General features: G+C 45.7%; 1 protein-coding gene across 1 annotated transcript in view; it reads left to right on the top strand.

The window, feature by feature from the left end:
• The first annotated feature begins 239 nt into the window (after positions 1 to 239).
• FBXO32 (F-box protein 32) overlaps positions 240 to 17,061 on the top strand; it is a 47,227-nt gene continuing 30,405 nt past the window's right edge. Inside the window, exons 1-4 of the mRNA XM_068237993.1 lie at positions 240 to 1,011; positions 13,635 to 13,747; positions 16,102 to 16,151; positions 16,732 to 16,824. Coding sequence (XP_068094094.1) covers positions 899 to 1,011; positions 13,635 to 13,747; positions 16,102 to 16,151; positions 16,732 to 16,824 — 369 coding nt within the window. The 5' untranslated portion in view covers positions 240 to 898. The remainder of the gene's footprint in view (positions 1,012 to 13,634; positions 13,748 to 16,101; positions 16,152 to 16,731; positions 16,825 to 17,061) is intronic.

Raw genomic sequence — 17,061 nt, 5'->3', positions numbered from 1 at the left:
CTGACCCCTCTTTATAAATAGCACCTCTAGGAACTCTGTTGCAGAGGCAGATATTGGTATTGGTAGGGACGAGGCACATACAGCGTTTCAGGGCCGCAGCTGTCGCTTCCAGCACGCAGCAGCAGATCTCTGGTTTCCAATTGTGCAATAACAAAGATCTGGGCATAAACAAAGCCACGTGTCAGCGGAGGGGAGGGCTGTGTACTTCCGGCAACAAAGGCTGCGCTATATATAGCTCAGCACAGGCTGGGAACAGTAGACAGAAAACACTGCGAAGGCTCTGACAACAGGCAGAACAATCAGCAAAACAGAAAACACTGCAGAGACTCTGACAACTGGCAGAACAATCAGCTGAGCAGAGAACACCGGGGAGACTGACAACTGGCAGAACAATCAGCTGAAGAGAAAACACTGGGGAGGCTCTGACAACTGGCAGAACAATCAGCTGAACAGAGAACACTGCAGAGACTCTGACAACTGGCAGAAGAATCAGCTGATCAGAAACACTGGGGAGGCTCTGACAACTGGCAGAACAATCAGCTGAACAGAGAACACTGCAGAGACTCTGACAACTGGCAGAACAATCAGCTGAACAGAGAACACTGCAGAGACTCTGACAACTGGCAGAACAATCAGCTGAACAGAGAACACTGCAGAGACTCTGACAACTGGCAGAACAATCAGCTGAACAGAAAACACTGCAGAGACTCTGACAACAGGCAGAACAATCAGCTGAACAGAGAACTCTGACAACTGGCAGAACAATCAGCTGAACAGAGAACACCGGGGAGACTCTGACAACTGGCAGAACAATCAGCTGAACAGAGAACACTGCAGAGACTCTGACAACAGGCAGAACAATCAGCTGACCCAGAACAAGGGAGGCTGTGGGGTCACAATGCCTTTCCTAGGACAAGACTGGCGGTCCCCTGGACAGAGCTGGGTGAAGACAGAGGATGGCTGGAAGAGATTTCTGGAGGAGCACAGCAACTACGTCAGCGACATCAACAGGTGAGTCCTGAATCGCAGCCAATTAGGGCGTCGGTGAACTACAAGTCTCAGCAGTCCTATACCGAGGCCTACTATTTTCCCCAAAAAAGCTATGGTGGATGAGCAGGACATCTAATATTAAACAGTGTACTCAGGCATATCATGGAATACCAGATCTACTAGGATATTGTTCGGGTTTTTGGATTATTTGGTTATTAAAAAGCCTTGGCTAAAAATGCAGCAAACCACAGTGACTGCATGTTGTTTCCAGGAACATTTTTCCGGTTGAGCTGTCAGATTTGACGGACAGGGGGGCAGACAGTTATTATTATTATTAATAATTTATATAGCGCCATCATCTTCCGTGGCGCTGTACAATAGGAGAAACAAATAAGGGTACATAACTGACTTTGGTGCATAGTATAGAAGAGATAGACAAGGTAAGTTACAGTGACAATTGTATGGTGATTAACAAAACACAGCAATTTATAAGACACAAAGGGTGAGAGAGCCCTGCCCTTGCGAGCAGTGGTGTAACTAAGGAGCTTGGGGCCCCAGTGCAAGTTTTATGTGGGGCCCAAGCACTCTATTGATAAGGAGTCCCAAAACCTATCTAGGACAGCTGCAGTTACCATTATGCGATGCACATATAGAGGTGTTCATTACCAGCATAGCACCAATACAAAGCTAATAAGATGGATGAAGGATGGCCCCTAGTGGGCCCCTCTGGTCCAGGGGCCCCGGTGCAGTTGCAATCTCTGCATCCCCTATTGCTATGCCTCTGCTTGCAAGCTTAAAATGAAACAGGGAGTAAACAACTGGTATAGTCATCAGGCAGAATCAATATTGATGCAAAATGCTTCTGCACTGAAAAAGATAAGTAACATGCATAAAAGGGGGAGTTTGGGGTACAGTTGATGAGTCCTGCGGCCAGAGACATTGCCAGGGTCATGATGTGAGCTTCATTGCTTCGAGCCCAGCGATGGCCAGCCGTGTGTCTGCAAAGTAAACACTTTTCTTTGTTCCCTGCAATTCTCCTCCCGGTCTATAAGCAGTTCAGAGAATGCCAGCCTGCTCAGATACTTCCTGTGTGCCAAAAGATCCTGCAGCACTTTACAGAGAACACTGAGCCCAGCAACATTTCTCTCCAAAAACACTACCCACAGACTAATAAGTTCGCAGATATTACCAGCACACCGCAAATTTAAAGGATACCCCAACTGAAATGTGACATAATGAGATAGACATGTGTATGTACAGTGCCTAGCACACAGATAACTATGCTGTGTTCCTTTTTTATTTTTCTGCCTGAAAGAGTTAAATATAAGGTATGCAAGTGGCTGACTCAGTCGTGGCTCAGACAGGAAGTGATTACAGTGTGAACCTCACTGATAAGAAATTCCAACTATAAAACACTTTCCTAGCAGAAAATGGCTTCTGAGAGCAAGAAAGAGGTAAAAAAGGGGAATTTCTTATCAGTGAGGGTCACACTGTAGTCACTTCCTGTCTGAGTCAGGACTGAGTCAGCCACTTACATACCTGATATTTAACTCTTTCAGGCAGAGAAAGAAAAAAAGGAACACAGCATAGTTATCTGTGTGCTAGGCACTGTACATACACATGTCTATCTCATTATGTCACATTTCAGTTGAGGTATCCTTTAAGATACGCACTTTATTGTGCCAGTTTCCACAGGATAATCCAACAATTGTTTCAGGGGCCACGCAGGGTAACCACATGCCTTGATAAAGGGGGACCCTGCGTGGCCCCTGAAACAATTGTTGGATTATCCTGTGGAAACTGGCACAATAAAGCGAGAATCTTAATTTGTGGTGTGCTGGTAATATCTGTGAAGTATATATTGAGTTGTGGCACTGCCTATGCCACTTTACCAAGCACCCCAAAACAACCGATGGTGTGCCAACTTCACCTTTTGACATTACTCACAGACTAAGGCGGTCGCAAGTTGGTCTGTTTAGACAAATGATTGTTGACTTCCCCTTCACAATCCAATCGGTTAGCTGTGATCAATACACAATCTATAGCTGCATTCCATCTCCAGCTGATTTTTAGCAGGGAATTGTGTTGTCGATTGCATGGCTGCTCTGCTAGTTTCGTGGTTATCAATGTACAAATCTATCGAACCGATGATAGACGCATTGCTCAATCGATGGGAATGTTTATGACGATAGTGATTGTCACGCAGCTGAAAATCAAGTTGGAAATTCTCAGAATCGTTTTCATTTGGCCAAATAAGTTTGCGGTTAAAAGGAATTTGACATGACAGGTGCGACACAAACAGTATGATACAAGGACAGACAGTGAATTGGCAAGGGGAGGTTGCAGAGGGGGGACAAGGTCCTCCAGCATCCAAGGCTGAGACACCAAAGTGCGCCTCTCCATCCCTCCCACCCCAGCCGTCACACACTGATTGCTATTAGACTAAGAGGCCCCTCCTCCATCCCTCCCACCCCAGCCGTCACACACTGATTGCTATTAGACTAAGAGGCCCCTCCTCCATCCCTCCCACTCCAGCCGTCACACACTGATTGCTATTAGACTAAGAGGCCCCTCCTCCATCCCTCCCACCCCAGCCGTCACACACTGATTGCTATTAGACTAAGAGGCCCCTCCTCCATCCCTCCCACCCCAGCCGTCACACACTGATTGCTATTAGACTAAGAGGCCCCTCCTCCATCCCTCCCACTCCAGCCGTCACACACTGATTGCTATTAGACTAAGAGGCCCCTCCTCCATCCCTCCCACTCCAGCCGTCACACACTGATTGCTATTAGACTAAGAGGCCCCTCCTCCATCCCTCCCACCCCAGCCGTCACACACTGATTGCTATTAGACTAAGAGGCCCCTCCTCCATCCCTCCCACTCCAGCCGTCACACACTGATTGCTATTAGACTAAGAGGCCCCTCCTCCATCCCTCCCACTCCAGCCGTCACACACTGATTGCTATTAGACTAAGAGGCCCCTCCTCCATCCCTCCCACCCCAGCCGTCACACACTGATTGCTATTAGACTAAGAGGTGCCACAGGGCCCACAACCTCCCCAACACCTTAATATCTAGTTATCTGGCTTGCAGTCACTGTCATGTATCCCCTTTTCTTATTTCTTTCTGCTTCAAACACAATTAGGAATGACAGCTGAATGAATTCTGCGCCCCCTCCTACACTGCGCCCTGAGGCTGGAGCCTCTCCAGCCTATGCCTCAGCCCGGCCCTGGGAGGTTGGGATCGATGGATCACTGGCAAATACCATCAAAGGGGTACAAGCTTTTGACATGGACAGAAGGAAAACAAAGAGCAATGCACCCTGTTTGTTTTTAGAGGGTTTAGCCTGTCTAATCCCCCCTCATCTGTGACTAATCACAAGTTGTAATTTGATATCTCAGGGTGCATTTCTCTGTTTTCCTTCTGTCCTGTGCAGGTGCAGTACAGGGCGACCTTCGAGGTCGTCCTCTGCACCAGTAGGGACCGTGGCCCGGCGGCTGCGTGCGGAGATGCGGCGTGGGACATGTCGGCTGCAAGGGGATGGAGGAAGCCGCAGGTAAGTAGGTCTAAAGGTAGCAGAATGTGCTTGATGACTCCTTTAAAACAGAAGGTATTTGCATATTACACTTCCACATGAGCAAGAAGCAATGCTGCTTATGTATCTCTTCAGGGTATAGTGTGCAATTTGTTATTTTGTAGCTTTGCGCACCAGGCCTACATCCTTACAGCTTATGAATGTACAGAGCCATATAGTGCAGCTTGCAGACAGCTGATGTAGGCTGTTTGGGTCTTTATCAGTGCTCTGCAGGGAAGGGACATGACTCAGTGTTGGGTCTGCACTGATGGGGTGACTTGTTTCCTGTCAGGCTGAATGTAAACAGTGCTGTGTATGCTGGAATGTTCTAGATGCAGTGCTCCCAGCCATAGCCGCTGCAGTGGGGGCCCTGGTGATACTTAATGTATTCACTACCCTTTTTGACTTTATCCCAGAGATGGTGGGATTGCACCCACAGTGTACAGAGGTTTGGAGGGGCCCCACAATTTCTTGCTGCGCCACCGGTGAGGGCCCCACTGTGATCTGATCTGGCTTGGAATGCTGCTGCTTGTTGTTTTTGTTGCTGTTTGAGAAGCATGTGACCTGCAGTAACGCCTTCCTCCAGCAGGTGGTGCTGCGCACAGCCCTGGCACCATGCCCTGCAGCCTGGCATTGCTCACAGCAGATGCAGTGTGTGTGGATGACATTGCCCGGGGTAATCTGTTGGCAGCTGCGTGTGATCTGGTCACTGTGAGGACACGCTGCACGCCTGGACTCTGGCGGAGACTCATGGGAACTCTGCAGGCGCTGTCGCTGTGCCCTTCTGATGAAGAGAACCTGTCTCACATAACAGAGCAACTTGCCTCCTAAGTACCCCTTATCAATAATGCAATCAATAATATCAATTATTATTATTATTGTGTACTAATATATATTATTTCCCCCAATAATTCCTTACTGAACAGGTGCTGGTGTACTGAACAGTTCTGATCTCCTATGTCAGAGGCAGAGCCTTTAACCAGTACACTATTTAGGCACTGCAGGATAGGACAGTCAGTAAATACAGATATACTGAAATACAAGGGCCTGAATCACACTCTGCTGGGAGTATTTCCATGTGAAGGCATTTACTACTGGCAGCAGAGTACTGCATGTTGCGCAGTTAGCGTAACCCCCAGTATACACAGTAGGTAACACAAGCTTTCCTATGGCAGCACATATTACACACATAGCATATCATGCCTTACCGTAATGGTGCTGCCTGCACACACCAATATAACCGCCAGTACAAGAATCAGGCCCAAGAGGAGAGAGATCCTTGCCCAATGCAAACTTAATTCAGCAAAGCAATTCATTTCGTGGACTGTAAATTTCCACTTCCTCAGAACTTCCTCAAACTCCCTGCGCTTGCCCATTAGCAGCAGTTTGTACACAATACATCAGTGCAGATGTAGCTGCTCTCTACTTTTCTGACTGTTTCTGCTTCCTCTCGCAGCCACTGCCTGTGTGAGGCACACGATTACTCACATATCTGTTATCCTCACATCATGTCTGTATAGCGCTACCTGTAATCTGTACAGAGATGAAAGCTCATCAGACCTAATGAGCAGATAACAGATATGTGAAGAGTCTTGTCGGATACAGCCAGTGCCATTCATGGCCGGATTTCCACACAACCTGGATAGGTTGGGGCGGCTGTCGCTCACTAGCAGCAGATCAGCTGTTGTCTGTCCCAGTAATCGGCTGTCTGTGGCCGCACTGTCCTGCCACTAGGGGTAGCTGTCAGGTAAAAAAAGAGATGGAGGGGTATGTGTAAGGCCTCTTTTCCACAGGGCAGTGGATAGGCAGTGAAATGCCTCTCAAACTCTCACAACTGCTCACTGCTGCCTGGAAACTGCTCGCTGCTGCCTGGTAACTGCTCACTGCTGCCTGGTAACTGCTTGCTGAGCACACAGTTCAACTGCCTGTATAAAATGAGCCCTAAGACCGGCAGATAGGCACTAGGGATGGTCAGTGAGATGCAAATTTCGAGTTGGTGCAGCATTATGCAAATTTTGTATGCAAACTTATGTAGCTTGAACATGAACCAATCAAATCCTGCTGAGGTATAATTCAATTGGTCCATTTTCAAGCTGCATAAGGGCTAATTTCCACAGGCAGTTGGACCCTTTTTCCAAGAGCAGTTGATGGGCAGTGAAAAGCCTCTCAAACTTTCACAACTGCTTGCTGTTGCTTGGCAACTGCTCACTGCTGCCTGGCAGCTGCTCACTGCTGCCTGTTAACTGCTTGCTGAGCACACACTTCAATTGCCCGTGGAAATGAGCCATTAAGGCTGCTTACACACTAAGACGTTACAGGCGCACGTTAGTGCGCCTGTAACGCTCCCCCAACGCACAGCAATGTAACACAAGTGGGCTGTTCACAGTGCCCACGTTGCGTTACATGTAACGCTGCACGTTCTGCCGAAAGTGCAGCATGCTATGGCGTTAGAGCGGCTATAGCCGTGTTAGACTGTTTGCACATGCTCAGTGGGGGGCGGAGAGGAGGCGGGGAGAGCCAGCTACAGTAGCCGCGCACATGGCTACTTAATATTCACTGCACTGGCGGCCGCTGATTGGCCGGCGGGGACACGTGATGCGGAGTGTCTCGCTCCGCATCACGTGGTCCCGCTGGCCAATCAGCGCCACTCTGGGAGACCTTATACGGATAGAGCCGCCTAACGCGGCTCACTCTACCGTCCTCTCCCGCACCACCATACGTTGCGTTAGGTGCACGTTATGCGACCTTAACGTAGCACCTAACGCAATGTCTTGGTGTGCAAGTAGCCTAAAGGATACCCGAACTGACATGTGACATGATGAGATAGACATGTGTATGTACAGTGACTAGCACACAAATAACTATGCTGTGTTCCTTTTTTTCTTTCTCTGCCTGAAAGAGTTAAATATCAGGTATGTAAGTGGCTGACTCAATCCTGACTCAGACAGGAAGTGACTACAGTGTGACCCTCGCTGATAAGAAATTCCAACTATAAAACACTTTCCTAGCAGAAAATGGCTTCTGAAAGCAATAAAGAGATAAAAAGGGGAATTTGTTATTAGTGAGGGTCACAATGTAGTTTAATTGTACTAATTGTGCTACTGTAAGGCACTGTGGCCCACTGCTGTCCTGGGCCTGGGGGCAGTTTTGGCTCTCTGTAAGTAAACACAGGATAGCATGTTGTGTCTGCGGCTCTCCTGCATCTTCTCGAGGTCTGTGAGTCATTCTAGAAAGCTGAGATGTTATTTATAGGTCTTTTTGTCTCCGAGTGTAACTCAGCCCTCGGCACTGCATTGTGACAGCCGGTGCTGCGGCCACATTACTGACAGCTCCCCCAACAACCGGTTGTGAAAGGCAATACCTCCTTCAACCAAAAGTTTCCATCTGCTTAAAATAGAACAGAACATTCATGAAACAAAAGCAGATTTATTGCTGCTGCGTTGTTGTGTTGTCCTGATGGCAGAACTACAAACAGAACTTCGTAAGGCCTCTTTTCCACGGACTGTTGATAGGCAGTGAAATGCCTCTCAAACTCTCACAACTGCACACTGCTGCCTGGTAACTGCTTGTTGCTGCCTGGTAACTGCTTGTTGCTGCCTGGTAACTGCTTGTTGCTGCCTGGTAACTGCTTGTTGCTGCCTGGTAACTGCACACTGCTGCCTGGTAACTGCTTGCTGACCACACAGTTCAACAGTCCGTGGAAAAGAGGCCTTATCGTGTTAAAGAGAATCTGTATTGTTAAAATCGCACAAAAGTAAACATACCAGTGCGTTAGGGGACATCTCCTATTCCCCTCTGTCACAATTTCGCCGCTCCCCGCCGCATTAAAAGTGGTTAAAAACAGTTTTTAAAAGTTTGTTTATAAACAAACAAAATGGCCACCAAAACAGGAAGTAGGTTGATGTACAGTATGTCCACACATAGAAAATACATCCATACACAAGCAGGCTGTATACACCCTTCCTTTTGAATCTCAAGAGATCATTTGTGTGTTTCTTTCCCCCCTGAGGGGGGAGTGCATAGCAGAACCACAACACTGAAGAACTTGGCAGCCTTCCAGACACAGGCTGACAAGTCTGACAAGGGAAAGATACATTGATTTATTACAGAGACTGTGATAGTACAAAGTGCTGCAGTAAGCCAGAACACATTAGAATAGCTTTTGGAACTTGTAGGATGATAAAAAACAGGATGCAATTTTTGTTACGGAGTCTCTTTAAAGCAAACCGGAAGCAAAAATTATCTTATGCGATAATGACCTATATGTGTAGTACAGCCAAGAAATAGAACATTAGTAGCAAAGAAAAGTCTCATTGTTTTCTCGTACAGGAAGAGATAAAGAAAGAACTTCCGTTATCTATGCAAAACAGGGTCAAAGTGCTTCATTTTTACAATAATTATGTATAAATGATGTAGTCAGTGTTTGCCCATTGTGAAATCTTTCCTCTTCCTGATTTACATTCTGACATTTATCACATGGTGACATTTTTACTGCTGGCAAGTGATGTCTGTGGAAGGAGATGCTGCTTGCTTTTTTACCAGTTTGAAACAGCGGTAAACAGCTATTTCCCACAATGCAATGAGATGCACAGACAGGAAACTGCCAGGACCACGGCCCTGACATCACACTGTGGGAGGGGTTTTATTACAATATTAGCCATACAGAGCCTCCTGATGATCCATTTGAGAAAAGGAATAGATTTCCCATGGGAAATGGGGTATCAGCTACTGATTGGGATGAAGATGAATTCTTGGTTACAGGTTCTCTTTAAGCCCTTGACCACTGCCTTGTAGTGTTGCTCTGCCTCTCCTGGACAATTGTTCTGTAGGCTGAGAGAGGATGAGCTCATTGCTGGTGTTTATTTCACCCTAGTTAGCTCTGTAACTCTATCTATGTGACCCAGGCAAGTGGATGAACTTGTTGAAACCTCTCATTGTGTTTGCCGGGTGACTCACCTGTGCAATGCGATCACCTTTACCTTCTCGCTGCTGCCATTGGCCCCGTGGCCCCTGGGGAGGAGGCGAGCCATGCCTGTGCCAGGAAGAGAAGTCATGTGACCGGGCAGAGTGCAGTCATTACAGAAGGTGCATTATGAAAGCGGAGAGCGGTCCGTTCACAAAGCCAGCTGGGCTGACGCATCGCTGTGAATGGGCGATATTATCTGTTAGCTATTGTTGGGCAATATTCAGCATAACAGAGGCACAGTTCATGCCCGCGGCCCGTACGGAGCTCACACCGTGCTCCATGTGACCGGAATGAACAGGGACGGCGCTGGAGATAGTGTGACTTGTGTGTATCACTGACCGAGCTTAAAGAGGAACTACAGTGAAAATAATGTAATAAAAAAAGTGCTTAATTTTTACAATAATTACGTATATAGGATGTAGTCAGTGTTTGCCCATTGTAAAATCTTTCCTCTCCCTGATTTATATTCTGACATTTATCACATGGGGACATTTTTTACTGCTGGCAGGTGATGTCACTAGGAGGAGATGCTGCTTGCTTTTTTGGCAGTTGGAAACAGCTGTAAACAGTTATTTCCCACAATGCAACGCGGTTCACAGACAGGAAACTGCCAGGACCATGGTCCTCACAGTTTCCAGTGGGAGGGGTTTCACCACAATATCTGCCATACAGAGCCCCCTGATGATCGGTTTGGGAAAAGGAAAAGATTTCTCATGTAAAAGGGGGTATCAGCTACTGATTAGGATGAACTTCAATTCTTGGTCATGGTTTCTCTTTAAAGGAGTACCCCACTCCAGTATAAACGTCGCCATACATCTAGCGATGGGCAGATTTGACCAAAAGGCCAATCTCTCTGTGATCGAATCTAATTAGAGAGAGATCTGTCAGCTGCCCATGCACCACAGGCCGATTCCCGATCGTTTTCTGTATGAAATCTCTTAGGAGACGGACAAATCTGCTGCATCCGCCGCTGACCCTCCCCCCTCTAGTGTATTAATGTGCCCCCCCCCCCGTGTATGCATTTATACATTCCCTGTGCTTTGTCATCCACCATGTGATGCCCATCCGCCTTCCGAACCCCCCGCTCTTCCATTGGCGGTATACACGCTGCCAGCATATAGCACGTGCTGCGTGTGTGATGTCACAAACGTGCCACGCCAGCAGCATGTATACCAACAGAAAAGCACGGGATTGGGAAGACGGATGGGCACCGCGACACGGGACAGGTAATGTATATATGCACACACTAGGGGGGCAGCTCCGGGAGTTTTGTCTCGTTTGGCGCTCGGCCCTATATCGCTCGCCATTACCTTGCGCACTCGACCACGACGCATGTCCAATCGGTACATGCGACCAATTTCGGGCCCGAAATCAGTCACATCGTCGATCAGTCATGCTCTTGGCGGCACAGGTTTTCATCCAATTTGATAATAATTATTAAATCGGTTGGTCGATCGGCCGCCAATTAGAGAGATATTTGGCCATCGTCTATATTACTTAGATCAGTAATGGCTAACCTTGGCACTCCAGCTGTGAAAAAACTACAAATCCCATCATGCCTCTGCCTCCCCGTGTTATGCTTAGAGCTGTCAGAGTATTGCAATGCCTCATGGGACTTGTAGTTCCACCACAGCTGGAGTGCCATGGTTAGCCATCACTGACATAGATCATCACTATACAGGTCATGGCAACTCCACAATCACAGTTTGTACAGAAACTAATTAAGTTACTGTCCTAATTTCATAAGTGTGGTTGGAAATTGAATTACTCTGGAAATTCCCTTAACCGCAAATAGAGCACAGAGAATCCCATGCAGATAGCGCCCCTGCTGGTACAGGAATGCATGATCCCAGTGCTGCAAAGCCTTTTCAGAGTTATCTATACTTGTCTTGACTTGCCTCTGTTTACATTATGCCTGACGTTTAATCCTTTGTTATTATGAGTAACTTTAATCTGTTGAAATAATAATAATATTGATGTGTAATTATGCTCAATAAATAAACTGTTCAAGCATATATTTATATTTGGCATAAAAGTAACAGAACAATAATGTGAATAATAGTGATTTGTTACAAACCTATTCCAACCAAATTTTATTACAGACGTATTGATTTGCTTTTAAATCTCCTTTTGAAGGAATATTGAGGTGAAAATAATTTGTATGCCAAACATCAAAATACCGTGTTTCCCCTTAAAGGGGCACTATAGCGAAAAACTGTAAAATGTAAAACATATACAAATAAGAAGTAAATTTTTTCCAGAGTAAAATGAGCCATGAATTACTTTTCTCCCATGTTGCCGTCACTTACAATAGGTGGTAGAAATCTGACAGAAGTGACAGGTTTTGGACTAGTCTATCTCTATATAGGAGATTCTCAGGGCTATATTTATTTTCAAAAGCACTTAGTGAATGGTAGTTGCTCTGTCCAACTGACAAAAAACTGTGTAGGGAGCAGGGAGGCTGGCCAGCATCATTATTTAAATCCTTTTTAGGGAATATCTTTATAAAGAATAAAAGCCTTGCTGAGAATCCCCTATGAAGAGATGGACTAGTCCAAAACCTGCCACTTCTGTCAGATTTCTACTAACTACTGTAAGTGACAGCATTATAGGAGAGAAGTAATTTATGGCTCATTTTACTCTGGAAAAAAATGTACTTCTTATTTGTATATGTCTGCACATAGTTTAAATTTTACAGTTTTTCGCTGTAGTGTCTTTTTAAATAAGACAGTATCTTGTATTTATTTTTGCTCCAAAAGATGTGCTAGGGCTTATTTTGGGGGATGTCTTATATTTATATCAGGAAGTGTCGCTCAGCAGAACATTTGCTGTTGCTTTGTACTGTGATGTTCATGGATTTGAAGGTATGCTACTGTACTGATCAGGCACCTGACCTGTCATCCCTGCACACTGCAGATGACCTGGCTGTGTGCTGGGGTGACAGGACCGGTGCACGATCGGCACTGCACTGCTGTGTCACGGCTCACTGGCCACCTCTTCCTCCTCTTTACCTTCCACTAGGGCTTATTTTCGGGGTAGGGCTTATATTTCAAGCATGCTTAAAGTCTCTAATTTGTTGCTTGGACTACAGCGCACTGGTTGCGCACATAATTCTATGGCTACTCAGAGATTTTACATTTTTTCGCTTTGTGCCACGCATGCATGGAAGGATATTTTTTCAATAAACTTTCTTGCAATTTTAATTTTGGCCACAGGAAGTGAGCGCTAGAGATCCTCACTTCCTGCTAGGTCTACAACCAGAAAGGAGATTACTGTGCATTGCCATGGTAATCCGCAAAGGTTATTTTTAGAGCGCTCCCATAGCTCCGGTTGCCAGTATGGAGCCGGCCTGATCCGGTGTCCATGTTATGGCATTGACTCTCCTCCTGTTCGATGAAATTACCTAATTGGAAGGTTGATCAGACCGCAAATGTATGCGCGCCTTTACAGTTTAACCACTTGAGGACCACAGTGCTAAACCCCCCTAAAGACCAGGCCATTTTTACTGAAATGGGTCACTGCAGCTTTAAGGCCAAGCTGCAGGGCCGCACAAGTGATTCCCCCTCCCCCTTCTTTTCTCCCCACCGACAGAGCTTTCTGTTGGTGGAGGTCTAATCGCTCCCCCCCCCAAGATGTTTATTTTGTACAAATATTTGTTATTTTTTTTAAAATGTTTGTATTTTTATTTTATTTTTCCCACTCTCCCTCCCCCGGCCAGCCTATCACTGCTGATCGCTCTCTTGTACCCCAGGGGGACAGCCGTGTCACACGGTTGTCCCCAGTACAGCGCTGCTGTAGATCGCAGCGCTGTACTAAGTAAAAAGACGGCGCCGTCTAACAGTCTCCCGAGCGGCCTCTGGGAGACTGAAGACGAGGCGGAGCTCCGCCTCCCAAGCAGGACATCGCACGCGCCAAGCAGGAGATGCGTGCGCAACCTGTGCGCGATCTCCTGCAGTAGCCAGCCCCAGGGCTGCCGCTGTGGTCACGCCCATTGGCGTGACGTGGTCGTTAGGCAGTTAATGTCTTTTGTAACGCCTGCATTGAAGCTATGCGCATTCTATAATAACATCTCCTGTTCTTTGTGTTCTGAATCTCTTACAGCTACTGCAATGTGGAGAATAACAAGGAGAATCTGAAAAACAACAACCTGAACTATGACATTTCTGCTAAAAAGAGGAAGAAGGATCTTCTCAACAACAACACAAAGTCACAATGTAAGACAGTCCCATATCAGTTCAGTTTGTACATATCATATCAATCCTTATTGATATGATATGTATCATGTATTGTGGTGTTTTTTTTCCAATTGAGTCATCTTCAAGCATAACTAAGTAAACCTTATAGGTCTTCTGGTTTACTTTGCTAGGACTGAGGAGGAGGGGCCTGTTTTTCCTGCTTGCGTCAGGGTATACTGTAATCTGAGTCCAGTACAGATTTTGTTAAAGAGGAGCTGTCAGCCATACTATCTCAGAAAAAAAAAAAATATAAGTAGATAAATACTTGCTCTACTTACATAACATATGTATTGCACTGTCCACGTTTTTGATTTTAGTGATTGTTTTTTTTATAGTAAAAAAAAGAGAAAATCCTTCTTAGAATTCTCCACTCTCCATTTTAACTGTGTATATCTTGAAGCCAATCCTGATGTCATTTCCCTCCTTCTTCTGCCTGATTGTGTATGCAATACCCGCCCTCCTCTCAGTCTTCAGGCACTCCCACCCAGAACTGCAATAGAAAGTGCATTGTCTCAGCATTAGAAATATTGGCCAATTAGAGAGGAACAGAGGTGTGGGAGGGAAAACAGGAGGGAAAGAGGCTTCAGCCAATCAGGCTGCATTAGTTAAGTCTGAGGGGAAAGTAAAGAAGCAAAAAAAGACAACCCAGCATGCCCTGCAACTTCCTTTGTGCGGCAATGTACCAAATAAGAGTCAGGTAAACGGGGAAATGATCATTTATCATCAAGAAAAGTAAGAGTAAGTGATTTTAAACCTTTGGATTGCTCGGTTAGCATCCCTATTACTTGCTTACCAAATAAAAATAAAAAATTGAATTTTGATTTTATGCCCGACAGTTACACTTTAAAGCCAGGCCTCTTGTTTTGAAATGTTGAGTTGGCCATTCTCCATACAAACCTGATGGTACAATCATGTCCAATATTTCCACATACTGTGTATGTTGTGCAAATGCCAGCTAATTTGGAACTCTTTGAAAAGATTGTTTAGTAAAGCTCTCATATTATGTAGACGTGTTAGGACTGGACAGAAGTGTAAATCAAGACTGTATGGTGTATGGCCAGCTTTAGGGTTGGTTCACACAGGCGCCAAACAACAGGCCATGGTGCTCTTCTAAGTGCTGTCTATCCAAGTGAACAAACAGCGCCAGAAAGATTGTTTACTGATGTGTGCCGTCGTTTGTACGAACGCTGCGTTACGATCTAGATCTTCCCTGTTGTTTCAGGCGATTCTGGAAGCAACATGCTACTTTTAGGATCGCTCAGCATTGTTCCTCTGTGTCCCACTGCGGGGGTTAAAAATGACGCACGGCAGTAAGCGATTCCAGAAGCCGACAAATATTTTTTGCATGCTTGGAGACAAGCATTTGAGCGAGATGGCGAGTGGTTGGTTAAGATGCCAGCCTGAACTGGCCCTTGAAGTATGGCTGCGGTTTTAACTACCGGTAAACTTAAATGATATCTGAAGCAAATTAAATAAACTAGCTTTACTTACCTGGGTCTTCTTTCAGCCCCTAGAGGTCACTCTGTCCCACTCAGGTCTTCTCTCTGGTGCCACTGGCAGCCTCTGAAGTACCGTCGACCACCGGCGAGTCAGCGTCTTCTGCGCGGGCGTGCACTTGCGTTGTGTGCACCCATGTCATCGGGAGCATACTGCGAAGCCGACTGAGGGGGGGGGGGGTTGATAGGTGCTGCCAGCAGGACCAGAGAGAAGACCGGCGTTGCGGTGAGGGACAGAGTGACCTCTAGGGGCTGGGAGAAGACCCAAGTAAGTAAAGCTAGTTAATTTTATTTGCCTCGGATATCATTTAAAGAGGAACTCCAGTGAAAATAATGTAGTAAAATAGTGCTTCATTTTTACCATAATTATGTATAAATGATTTAGTCAGTGTTTGCTCATTGTAAAATCTTTCCTCTCCCAGATTCACATTCTGACATGTATTACATGGTGACATTGTTACTGTGGGCAGGTTATGTAGCTGCTCCTAGCTGTTTTGGCTGTTAGAGACAGCTGTAAACAGCTAATTCCTGTCTGTGAACATTGTTACATTGTGGCAGTTTGCCCAGAGTACTGTGGTACTCAGAGCTTCTTGTGGGAGGGGTTTCAGCACAAAATCAGCCATACAGCGCCCCCTGATGGTCTGTTTGTGAATAGCATCATATTTTTCATGTAAAAGGGGGTATCAGCTACTGATTGGGATAAAGTTCAATACTAGGTTGGAGTTTCTCTTTAAATTAAAGTTCTGTATGCTTAAAATATGACACAATATAAAGTTTTCTAAACACGGATATTCTGTTCCTGTGTCACAAATATTCATTACAGTGTTGTCTTCACAGATTTCTACCAGGAGAAATGGATCTACGTACACAAGGGGAGCACCAAAGAGGTATGCGGGCTGACTGATCGATTTTGGCTAGGTACACACTTAGCAGAAACGCTGGCGTTGCGGAAAACGCTGCGTTTTTGCCACTAATGGAAGTCTATGGGCCGCAGGAAAAAAACCATATTAAAAAAACCGCATATGCATTTTGTATGCGTGTGTTTTTAAAAACGCTGGTTTTGTTGCATAGTATGCAAAAACGCATTAAAAAAAAGCACATAATAAAAGACAATGCGTTTTGTATATATGCGAAATGCAAATGCATTAAAATGCTAAGTTTACCGTCTGTCCTGTGCAAGAGTTCAGGTCCACTTTAAAACTTCTGCAGGAAAAACTTAAAGGGCAAACTTTTTTCTTAAAGGGTGTAAATTACAAATTATATCTATTGAGTGCTCCAGTCCAATGACATTTTATGGACTTTTCCTAGTATCCCCCAATGATGTTATTTATGGTATTCCCCATCCTACAATGCAGACACATGAAAGTGTGATTAGTAGTTTTGTGGAATGTGGATAGTGTATGGGGGCGGGGCCTGAAAAGGTTTGTCTGGTTCTTATGGAGTCCTTTCCTCTTTCTGCTCCCTCAGAGGCATGGATATTGTACTCTCGGGGAGGCCTTCAACTGCCTAGACTTCTCCACGGCAATCCTGGACTCTCGAAAATTCAACTATGTTGTACGGGTGAGTAAAACTCATGTCTGCTGTTCCCAGGCTTTGCTTCTTGTTTGGTCGTTGGGATTATATATGTTACATCCAAAATCTGAAGTCTGGCAACTTCAGGATCTGTACGGCCAGTGTGAAAAGTGGCCGGCGGATGCAGCCAATGTGCAAACAACATCATAAGTACTTGCATTTGTGGACTTTGGCCAGACAGAATGCGAAATGGCAGATCCCGACCGGACAAGCCTCGAAGAAGAT

The sequence above is a fragment of the Hyperolius riggenbachi genome, chromosome 5 (assembly GCF_040937935.1).
Source record: "Hyperolius riggenbachi isolate aHypRig1 chromosome 5, aHypRig1.pri, whole genome shotgun sequence".
Lineage (NCBI taxonomy): Eukaryota > Metazoa > Chordata > Amphibia > Anura > Hyperoliidae > Hyperolius > Hyperolius riggenbachi.
This window is presented reverse-complemented; position numbering and strand designations above follow the sequence as displayed.